Here is an 11456-nt window from a genome sequence, read left to right as displayed (position 1 = left end):
TAACGACAAGCAAGCAAAGAGTCAATGACAATCAATCGGTGAGAGCATTGGAAGCAGTCTGACATGCACTGAGCGCGGGAGTTGCAGAGGCACACTATGTCTGACGTCACAGGTTGCTCACATTCTCATTCAGGGAGCCAAAACACAAAACATATGTCTTTCGATTTCCTTTAAAATTTGACTGATGACGTATTTCTACGTAACCTTGCTTTCCAGGAAGTATCAGGGTGGTGCCGACATGTGGGAAAAAGTTACAAGGGAAAAACCAACCTTTTTCTCAATAGAACGTTCAGATTTCAATGCATTCCTATGGGATTTTCAGCAACATGTCTTCAACTTGATTTTTCTCAAAATGTATATGTTTTAAAATTGACTAAATATACCTTATTTTGAAGAAAACAACCTACTCTTTCATTTAAGATATGTCTCCCGGTGGTGCCGACCTTCTATGAAAGGTAGCCAAAGCAGCAACAACTATAAACATTATTTTCACACACTTCCTCAGTATGTATTGCAACCAACATTTGATAGCATTAAGGGGTAAGTGTCTACATGTTAACTGGCATGTTTGTTTTTAATATCTCGATAGTAGTCGCTAGTTATAGAGCTAAGAAAAGGACGTGGACCTTAAAATTCCGGTGCGAGATTTCTCAGTGGCGTTCTTAGCTACATTCAGGCTAACTTAGCATTCGATTTATTGCGTTTGCTACCGGCGTTCCACAGTATTTGACAGTTGGTTAGCCTAGGCCAAAAATGACGCGTTCTATTGTCCTCCCTACTCACTGGCTTTGCGGATAGCTTTTGTATGTTTGTTTTTAGCAAATGGTTGCTACTGTGATATTTCTGCCTTGCTAGCTAGCCAGTAACTGACTAGTCTATACTGTTAGATAAAGACTAGCTATTTGCGTTTCGTTTTTATCCGTGAAAGCTGCCATGTTAAGGCTGGACAGTCCATATCCAACCATCTGTCCACTAGTTTTGTAGCTAGCAAAACGAGTTAGCCTCCGGTGCTGCAAACTCTTGAGATTTGTCTTTTATTGTTACTTAAAGTCGATTAGCCACCACAGGGTGCAATGCTACCACAACTTTTAGCTTCTAATATTACTGGTATTTCTCCCTTAGGCTATTGGTATTTCTCCCTTTAGGTTATTTTCAGTTGTTAGACGATTTATTATGGAGACTATTTGTTCACGTTCTTAGTCCAGATACACATGGTCGATAAATTATTACTGGTTTGGATACAACAACAACAAATCTAGCCTTGTATACTTTAACACCAGTCTTCTTTCAGGATGGAAACAATGCAGCGAAGCCTAGAGTGGGCAAGGGGTACGCTCTTGAATGTTGCTTCAGCAGACGGCCTGATAGCCTAAGTATCCGAGTTCATCGAGGAGATTCGCACCTATGGTCGGCATGCACAACAAAGTGAGAGCCTTTTCAGTGGGGTTGGGTGCTTACAGCTCAGTTAGTCCTTTGAGCTGTTTCACACATTGTTCTCTTGCAGTTGCCATTGTTCAGTATTTTTTGTGTCCATTGGTGTTAAATTCCAGTGGTGTTTAACAGTGCATGCCTGGAGTGTGCAAGTTACAGTCTCTTAAATGTTCTAAGCACATCATTGTATTATTGTTGTAGCCAGTTCCGGTCACCAGGCTCCATTGACTTGGACTGGAGCAATGGGGGCTCCTCATTATCACATCACCGGAGAGCAGCTGAGGTTTCTCATGTCCTGTGCTTTCAGCCTCTCTCAGATGGCTGAGATCCTCCATGTGTCCCGTTCCACAGTCAAACGGCGCCTACGGTCAGTTGTGCTTGGGGTAAAATGCTATGAAAAGCAAATCTTTTAAATGCATGCTTTCCACAGTTTGAAGACATGAGTTGATTGTCAACAATCAAGAAATCAAGTACTATAGTGATGCATAGTCTCATCTGGGCATTGTTACTGTTTCTGTCTCGTCAGACGCTTGAATCTTTCACAGGCAGGGCGTTTTTCAGACTTGTCAGACACTGCTATGGACGATAAGGTTAAGGACCTTGTGGCTGGGAATGACAGAGTTGGACCGGAGTCCGTCCGAGCACAACTGAGGGCAGAGGGAATCCGGGTGCAGAGACGCAGAGTGAGGGACAGTATGGTTCGCGTTAACCCGAGGGCGGTTGCCCTCAGAGCCATGTCGCAGAGGCTGCACAGAAGGTCCTACTGTGTCACTGGTCCAAATTCTTTATGGCACCTGGATGGAAACCACCAACTGATAAGGTAAGGTTACTCACCAACTGTATTTGTTATTTAAACTATTGGTTGTAACATCTCAAACACTATCAGGTAGCTCACTTGTTTATCAACCAAAGCAAAAACATACATGGACATGTGGATAATAATTGTTTTAGGATGTTTCTGCTGTTATTGGTAGTGCAGCTGCACTTTGTCAAGCACAGCTTTTATTGACAGCTTTTAAGTCCTATGTTATGTCTTCTCTGCTTTCAGGTGGAGGATAGTCATCCACGGTGGCATTGATGGCTACAGTCGCCTTGTTGTGTTTCTCCGTGCTTCCAGCAACAATCGCAGCAGTACTGTAATGGACTGCTTTATGAAAGCAGTGACCAGATATGGTGTTCCATCCAGGGTCAGAACAGACCACGGAGGAGAAAACAACGCTGTCTGTTTATTCATGAACATTTTCCGAGGGTCTTGTAGAGGCAGTACTTTGAGGGGAAGGAGCACACACAATCAGAGGATTGAGAGACTGTGGGGTGACCTGTGGCGTGGCCTGACCAATGTCTACTACCATCTGTTCAATTTCCTTGAGAGTGAGGGGATTGTGGACATTGACAATGAAATGCATGTCTGGGCTCTGCATTATGTGTATCTCCCTAGAATAAATAGAGACATGGCAGACTTCTGCCAGCAGTGGAACCACCATGGTTTGAGGACTGAGAGGCACCAGTCCCCTCTGCAGATCTTCGTTAGAACCTGCCTTGTACAACAGAGGCTACCTACTACTGCAATGCAGGACCTCTTTGCTGCCACACCCACAGGAGGTGAAAGGGCAGACAGCACTGTACCCAGAGGAATGGACGGGGCGGCTCAGGGCGGGGCGGCTCAGGGCGGGGCGGCAGGGCGGGGCGGCTCAGGGCGGGGCGGCAGGGACACCTGTTGTTCACTGGCCAGAGAGAGTGACCATACCTCCAAACCAGTTTACTTTGGGAAATGCTCTCATGCAAGTACTTGCCGCACAAATCAATCCCCTCGGAGGCCTCAGAACAGCCCTTGGAATGGACATCCTGCAAGAGGTCATTTCTTTCCTGGAGTCCTCAAATGACCAATAAGATTTTGGACTTTCAGACAAGGAATACGAAATGAGAATTATATTTGCACTGCCAGTTGCACTGCTACTTACTTTACTCTGTAAACTTTTTTTTTTGCTTTTTGTCTTTTATTGACCTTTTTGATGTTTCATCAACTGGTGCCAAGTTGTTGACCAGTGGTGCTAGTTGTGCACAAAATAATTTTTTTAACACTGCAGGCCACTCCCATCATACTTGATAACCACAGAAACGTATTACATGGTATATAGGCTTAGACTGACATCTAGTGGACAATTAGAACAACACATGTTGCAATTTGTGTTGCGGGCCCTGAATTTCTATTACACACTAAGTGTGTACGTGTATATACAGTGGGAAAATGTGTCCAAACTTTTGACTAGTAATATGTATGTAAGGGATAATGTATAGAACGCCGGTCATTATCGGGAAAATAAGACCCTAATAAACAATAATAATTGCAGTATCACATCCATCCACCCCTCCACCAAATACACCTGCATCTTTCCATCCAACTCTTCATTATTCCCTCCACCCCATCAACCATTCTTGAGAGCAACATTTTGGAGCTGAAGTTTCAGCACCGCAGTTCTAGGATTTCTAGATTTTCGCCAAAAGACCAAAAAGAGTGCGACCAAAGCAGTATTCCCCACAAATAGTACTTTCTATCTTCAACTTGGATGTTAACAGTTGTATGTTTAGCAAAGTGTAATTAGCTCATTGTTAGGTAAAGACAATCATATATCTCAGGGACTGCTTTGATAACACAGAATGGTCAGTGTTTTTTGCCAACACACTTGATGAGGCTTTGTCAGCATATGTAATGATGTTTGACCTGTAGCTCTTACATCAATGTCGATGAAGAGTTTTGAATGTCTGATACTTTTGTAACTACAAGAGACAGTCCAGAACCTGGCAGATCAACTCCAGTTTGCCTACATGAAGAGTAGAAGTCTAGATGATGCTGCCCTTACATTGCTGCATCATGTACATTCCCATCTGGAAAAACTAAAAGGCTTGTGTTTGTGGAATATCTATAGTGCCTTTAACAGAATGTAAACACGTCTATTGTGAATACAACTACTAAACATGAGTTACTCCTTGATTCATACTGCAGATAATTAAATTCCTAACACACACAGGGTTCTGTCTTCTCCCCGGTCAAAATACTTTCGCAATGGACGTATTCTGATTCATTTCATTATTTTATCCTATGCTCTATTATACATACATATCAAAGTTATCTGAGGAAATATAAGTTAAACTCTAATCTGTTATACTTCATTTGTGTGATGGATGGGGCTTTGGGGGATCCACCACTTCCTTCTCTTCTGTTGCTGGTGGTGAACCTCTGGTGGATGGATAGGCTGCATGAGGATGCTTCCTTTGGTGTGGATAGGCATGCTAGGACGAACTGTTTTGTATTGGACATGACTCAACATTGACCGCATGTCAGTGGATCAGATCATCTTTCTTATACCTGTAAATACTGCACATGCCTGTGTGCATAGTACATTTTGTATGTGTCTTGACACCGTAAAGTTCTGGAAAAGTGAAGTTATATTCTATTCTATTTGCTACGGCTTTTGCAGTCACTCGACCTCAACCACAAATGTGTAATGTCAGAGAGGCAAGACACAAGGACAGCTCTCAGGGCAGATTCAAGATATACATTGTTTATGTTTAAGAATTAGTAAACAAACAATGACAATCACCCCTCCATATCACTCCATCAACCCATCTTGTTATAAAACAAGCTACATTCACTTCTTCTCGTTTTATAATTTAATGTAGAGCAGTAACATACATTCACTACTGCAGGAAAACATTGATTATCTTGTTCTGGTCCATGGTTATCCAATTCAAAAGGTGGCAATCACAAAAATCTAGCTTCTACCAGATCCTGTTCTAAGCCTGGACGGACTGTCTGGCCTCAGCATTTAGTAATGCTGCACTTGTTGCTGGAAGCGTGGAGAAACACATGGCAGCTGTGACCATCAATGCCACCATGGATGACTATCCTCCATCTGAAATCACAACAAACATAACATTAGACTTTGTCAATATAAACATCTATATTTCAAGGTGCTACTACTGTATCAATAACCGAATCAGCAGCAACATCATGAAACTATTCTTATCTACGTCAGTTCTTGCTCTAGTTGATGAACAAGTGAGCTACCTGGTAGTGTTTGAGATGTTACAACCTACAGTTTCAATAACCAAGACATACTAAGAAAATGAGTGAGTGAGCATCTACCGTCAGTCTGTAGTTTCCATCGATGTGTCATCAAGAATTCAGAGCAGCAACACTGTACTTTCTGTGCAGCCTCTGCGACATTGATGGGACGCAGCTGCCCTCAGCTTAATGCAAAGTATCTGACAAGACACAAAGAGTGACAATGCATCACTAGAGTAATTGATTATTGACAATCCATTCATGCCAAAATTGTGGAAACCATGCATTTAAAAGCTTTGCATTTCATAGCATTCAACCCCAAGCACAACTGACCTCAGATGTGGTTTTGAGTGTAGTGGAACACGTGGAGAATATCTTCCATCCATCATCAGACCCCTCAGCTGCTCTCCGGTGATGTGATAATGAGGAGCCCCCATTGCTCCAGTCCAAGTCAATGGAGCCTGGTAACCGGAACTGGCTACAACAATAATACAATGATGTGCTTAGAACATTTAAGAGACTGTAACTTGCACACTCCAGGCATGCACTGTTAAACACCACTGGAATTTAACACCAATGGACACAAAAAATACTGAACAATGGCAACTGCAAGAGAACGATGTGTGAAACAGCTCAAAGGACTAGCTGAGCTGTAAGCACCCAACCCCACTGAAAAGGCTCTCACCTTGTTGTGCATGCCGACCATAGGTGCGAATCTCCTCGATGAACTCGGATACTTAGGCTATCAGGCCGTCTGCTGAAGCAACATTCAAGAGCGTACCCCTTGCCCACTCTAGGCTTCGCTGCATTGTTTCCATCCTGAAAGAAGACTGGTGTTAAAGTATACAAGGCTAGATTTGTTGTTGTTGTATCCAAACCAGTAATAATTTATCGACCATGTGTATCTGGAATAAGAACGTGAACAAATAGTCTCCATAATAAATCGTCTAACAACTGAAAATAACCTAAAGGGAGAAATACCAATAGCCAAAGGGAGAAATACCAGTAATATTAGAAGCTAAAAGTTGTGGTCGCATTGCACCCTGTGGTGGTCCGGTAACAACACAGGCTTGAATGAAATAGGATAAGTTTCGTTTTAAGATAAAAGAAAAAGCTAACGCCAGCCAGCCTTAACAAGGTTAAGCTTGTTTGCCTTCAGCAGCGAGTTTGCCTCAAAATACAAACTAGATTGACTAATCGACTTAAAGTAACAATAAAAGACAAATCTCAAGAGTTTGCAGCACCGGAGGCTAACTCGTTTTGCTAGCTACATAACTAGTGGACAGATGGTTGGATATGGACTGTCCAGCCTTAACATGGCAGCTTTCACGGATAAAAACGAAACGCAAATAGCTAGTCTTTATCTAACAGTATAGACTAGTCAGTTACTGGCTAGCTAGCAAGGCAGAAATATCACAGTAGCAACCATTTGCTAAAAACAAACATACAAAAGCTATCCGCAAAGCCAGTGAGCAAGTAAAACCCCATGTTAGCCTAGCTAGCCGGTGAAGATTACGACAATAATGATTCATCACAAATAATGATTTCGAAAAAAACTGTACCTTGTCAACGTGGACTGAAGGTCGTCGTGTCCAGCGTTATCGGATAACAAAAGCCGAGTGCAGTCATTTAGGGTCTGCTTGCAGTTTCGTAGGAAGTTCCTTCTTGCCATCTTAAACTTCTGACTGTGCTGGGCTAAACTTGTTTTGAATCGGCCGCTTCTACAGTGGGGAGGATCCATGGTACTTGAAAATACAGGGAGGAATCCAATCACACAAGCCCAGCTAACTGCAGGAGGAGCTAGGGAAATTGTGGGCAGTGATTTGCATGTGGCGTTCAGGAGTTTATTTAACGCCTGCAATTGCACGTGTAAATATGCACGCGTTTATTTAACGCCTGCAATTGCACGTGTAAATATACACACGTTTATTTAACGCCTGCAAATGCACGTGTAAATATACACGTGTTTATTTAACGCCTTCAATTGCACGTGTAAATATACACACGTTTATTTAACGCCTCCAAATGCACATGTAAATATACAGGCGTTTATTTAACGCCTGCAAGCCTTAACTAACGCGTACATTCATGTGTAACTTTCGCCTGCACATTTACGGCTGCAGCCGCTTATGAAACAGCTACAGGCGCTTCCTAAACGGGTGTCCAATCAAAAATACGCATTAAAATTACGCGTACATATGACCCTTTTGGCTTTCCATATCTCAGCCAGTGTGTCCCAGGCGTCAGCGTCCGATTTTACATTTAAAGACAGAAAAATGATTTTCCAAATCTACAAATGAATGCATTTAATACATATTTATTCAATTTAACCTATTATTATTGGTTGAATTTAATATTTTACATGGTTGCACCACCTGACTATTATCAGTTGTGCCACCTGACAACATTAATAATGACAAAAAATATACTGAATAATAAATCAAAAAATTCAAATACAAAAAGTGTTTTAGTCAACAGTTCAGAGGCGTTGTTAGACATAAAACTCTACTGGGGCACAGGCCCCTATTTATTTTTTTCTTCCAAGCGTGCTCTGCACAATACACTACTCGGCTATAGAAACTCCCTTTCATGTCATTGACCTAGATACCAGCTCTAATGACTGTGCTGTGTTACTGTTACAGATGGAGATGGTAACAGCTCTAATGACTGTGCTGTTCTACTCTTACAGCTAAGTAGTAGTCCCTGTACTTACTGTGTCGCTCTAGATAAGCGCATCTGCTAAATGACTAAATGTGAATGAATGGAAAAATTATCTCAGTGAAGGTGTGTGTGAGTGTGTGTAGGAGTGTGTTTTTTCTATTAGGGTCAGAGAATGACAGCTTTCCTCTGCTCCAGTCCAGCTGCACTTTGATCTTCTAGGGTTTCTGTCTCACTTTGAGAACAGTGACTAGACTTGATGAGAAGAACCAGATTTCCCAGCATCCACTCCGTATGCCTCCTTTCCTCTGGGCAGACTTTGCTACCACACCCAGTGTCCAGTCTTTACTGTCTCTTACCTCCTACGTCACAGACCTTTGTCTGTGCTAGATACCTGGCTGTTTGCAATTGGCTTCAAAGGTTCACCCCACGGGGCGGGGTCTGGGTATGGCAACTAAACATGTAGTGGCCCGGGCCCCTCACTATTGGGGCGGGTATAGGTGAGCGGGTGCGAGCGGCTGGGTGCTTGGGTTTTGTGTTGTTACGTGATGTGCTGTTGTGTGTAATGTGGTCACGAATCTGTGAAATGTTGATGCAATGTATAAGTATACAATGTATCTGCTGCATGATTGTGTAACTCACAATGTGCAGTTGTTTAAAAAATAAAATAATAGTAATTATATTTGGATTATCTTTTTAGAAAGGCCTGACCAGGGACTGGGGTTGCAAATTAGCCTATTGGCTAGAAACCTGTTATGCAACACATCTACACTTATTGTTATGGATTTGACTGTGATAATTATGTATGTAATAATGTGCGCTGCATTGTCCCTGACATATACACTACATTTACATTTACATGTATTCATTTAGCAGATGCTTTTATCCAAATCGACTTCCAAGAGAGAGCTTTACAACGTGCATAGGTCACTGATAATAACAACAAGATAGCCCCAAAAGCATTGCGGGTAGCCAAAACATGAAGCACATATTGTGAACAACCAAAATAAGTGCCAAAGGGAAGAACCATAAGAGCATGTAGTTAAACAAGTTACAATTAAACAACATGAATCGCTATAAGTGCAAGTGTACCTGTAGAAAAGCAAGCAACAGTTAAAAATATTTCACAGTGAGTACAACAATTTAAATCAGTTACCACTAACCAACAAGAGCAACAAGTCTCTAAGCAAGAGTCATTGTGATCCTTGTGGAAACTAACATTGGGTCCAGCAAACCATTCCTAAGTAAACTAGTAAACTAATAAATAAAGTAAAAAAACATTCCAGCTGTGGCCCTGAGGTAAAACCCTCAGAGCTCAGGACTCTCTGGGTTGTCAGGAAGCTGCTGTCTCTCCAGACTGTCTCACACTGGTCAAATCCTCAGACAGGATGAGGGTTTGATCGGCAGTGTTTAGGTTCAGAGTCACATAAGCTGAGGAGAGATATCAGGTTTCTACTGATGCAGTGTGTTATGTTTAGACCCTCACCCAGCAGGAGTTGATAACATGACAAACCCAGTAATGATAACATATCATGTATGTGGATGTCAGGGGTTTTCTACATGTATGTATAATGTTGTATTAAACATATATTGGTGTATTTAGCTGATATTGGTGTGAGATTTAGTAGAGCAGTTCATTTGATAACGTAATAATGGTAATGTACAGTATGTAGTCTGTATTGTCAAGAATGGACAGATATGATCATGATAAGACAGATCATGATCAGTAATGCAGAATACTGTAAGTACTATATTGAGTATTGCTACATGATCTAATTCTCGCAGTATGTGACAATATCCTGCATCTTCTCCCAGACTCTGAAGGTCAGGTTGCCCAGGTGTTGGGCCACATCTATCAGCACTCCTGAGATCCGGCAGAGTGGACAGGGCTCTGGAAGAACATTCTTGTGTCAGAGCTGCTGTGGGGTTGGGTTCACAACCACAGTGAAGAGAGAGACAGGAGGCAGGTCACTTACCTTTTCACTGTGTCCTTGAAGTTCTGTGGAGATACAGAAGATTAAGTTAGACACTCATAAACACGCCCAGCACCCAGCCAGCCATTCCATATGAACTTAGAGAGATCAGTCCTGACCTGCAGGAATGAGATGTCTTTAGTTTCTCCTGGAATGAAACAAAACATGTTTGAAGGAAAAGTTGTTTATCCTCTCATTTGAAGTTGGTCCAGAGATGTGTCTTAGAACAGCTGACAAAGTTGTAACACATCATGGAATGTGAAACTTCACATACAGTAAATAATTACATATATGTTTGTGTATATGTAGCCTATACATATTCATATACTGTATATAGTATTCTGATACTCATACAATGAGGGGCTGCTCACAGTCTGGATTTCGTCTTCACCACAGCACTGAAACTGCATTAGCCAAGGTAGTCAATGATCTATTATTAGCCTCTGACGCGGGCTTTAGCTCTGTCCTGGTTCTTCTAGACCTAAGGGCAGCTTTTGACACTGTGGATCATGAGATTCTCCTGGAACGTATGGAGAACTATGTTGGGATTTCTGGTACTTCACTTCAGTAGTTTAGATACCTATCTGATACCTACGTACCTATCTGATAGATCACAATATGTCCACTATGATGATTGCTCATCCAGGAGCTCCACTGTAAAATACGGAGTACCACAGGGTTCAGTTCTAGGCCCTCTGTTATTTTCACTCTATATGTTGCCTTTAGGAAACATAATTAGAAGTTTTGGGGTAAATTTTCACTGTTATGCAGATGATACTCAGCTATACATGTCTATAAAGCCTGGAAAATTTCCACATGCTATGGAAAAATGTGTTTCCCGATTGAAAACTTGGATGACAGCAACTTTCCTTCTTCTTAATTCGGATAAAACCGAGGTTCAAATTTTTGGCCCAAAAAAACACAGAAATAATTGATCCAATCTGACATTAAACTTAGACAGCGTGAATGTATCTCAAAGCCAGCTGGTAAAAAATCCAGGAGTCACATTGGACCCAGACCTTTCATTTGAGTACCATATTAAGCAAATCACCAGAACCGCATTTTTCCATCTACGTAATATTGCCAAAATACGAAAATTCCTCTCAAAGGATGATGCTGAAAAACTAATACATGCTTTTGTTACGTCCCGATTGGACTACTGCAATGTGTTGTTCTCTGGCCTCCCAATTACCTACCTAAAAAATTTACAGCGGGTGCAAAATGCTGCTGCTAGACTATTGACTAAAACAAGAAAGTTTAATCATATAACATCTACTCTTATCTCTTTACACTGGCTCCCTGTCCAAGCTAGAGCTGATTTCAAAGTT

The 11456-nt window shown here is 41.7% G+C and overlaps 1 protein-coding gene and 1 long non-coding RNA gene across 9 annotated transcripts; one reads left to right on the top strand and one right to left on the bottom strand.

Moving 5' to 3' along the window:
* Positions 1–413: 413 nt before the first annotated feature.
* LOC124470086 lies at positions 414–4834 on the top strand. Of its 5 annotated transcripts, none has more exons than XM_047023808.1 (5): positions 414–455; positions 1292–1425; positions 1633–1798; positions 1958–2251; positions 2480–4834. In XM_047023808.1, the coding sequence occupies exons 3-5, from the start codon at positions 1674–1676 to the stop codon at positions 3312–3314; spliced, it is 1254 nt and encodes a 417-aa protein (XP_046879764.1). In that variant the 5' UTR covers positions 414–455; positions 1292–1425; positions 1633–1673; the 3' UTR covers positions 3315–4834. The 5 variants fall into 5 exon arrangements, with proteins under 5 accessions (XP_046879764.1, XP_046879761.1, XP_046879765.1 ...); XM_047023805.1 differs by lacking the exon at positions 414–455 and adding an exon at positions 500–540; XM_047023809.1 differs by lacking the exon at positions 414–455 and adding an exon at positions 619–638.
* Positions 4835–5011: 177 nt separating this feature from the next.
* On the bottom strand, positions 5012–7259 carry LOC124470147. Of its 4 annotated transcripts, none has more exons than XR_006956379.1 (5): positions 7060–7259; positions 6183–6316; positions 5831–5975; positions 5579–5697; positions 5012–5345 (listed from the first exon to the last, which is right to left on the bottom strand). It is a non-coding gene; the product is annotated as an uncharacterized LOC124470147 (long non-coding RNA). The 4 variants fall into 4 exon arrangements; XR_006956381.1 differs by lacking the exon at positions 7060–7259 and adding an exon at positions 6946–6974; XR_006956380.1 differs by lacking the exon at positions 7060–7259 and adding an exon at positions 6501–6939.
* Positions 7260–11456: the final 4197 nt, after the last annotated feature.

Source organism: Hypomesus transpacificus, chromosome 8 (assembly GCF_021917145.1).
Source record: "Hypomesus transpacificus isolate Combined female chromosome 8, fHypTra1, whole genome shotgun sequence".
Lineage (NCBI taxonomy): Eukaryota > Metazoa > Chordata > Actinopteri > Osmeriformes > Osmeridae > Hypomesus > Hypomesus transpacificus.
This window is presented reverse-complemented; position numbering and strand designations above follow the sequence as displayed.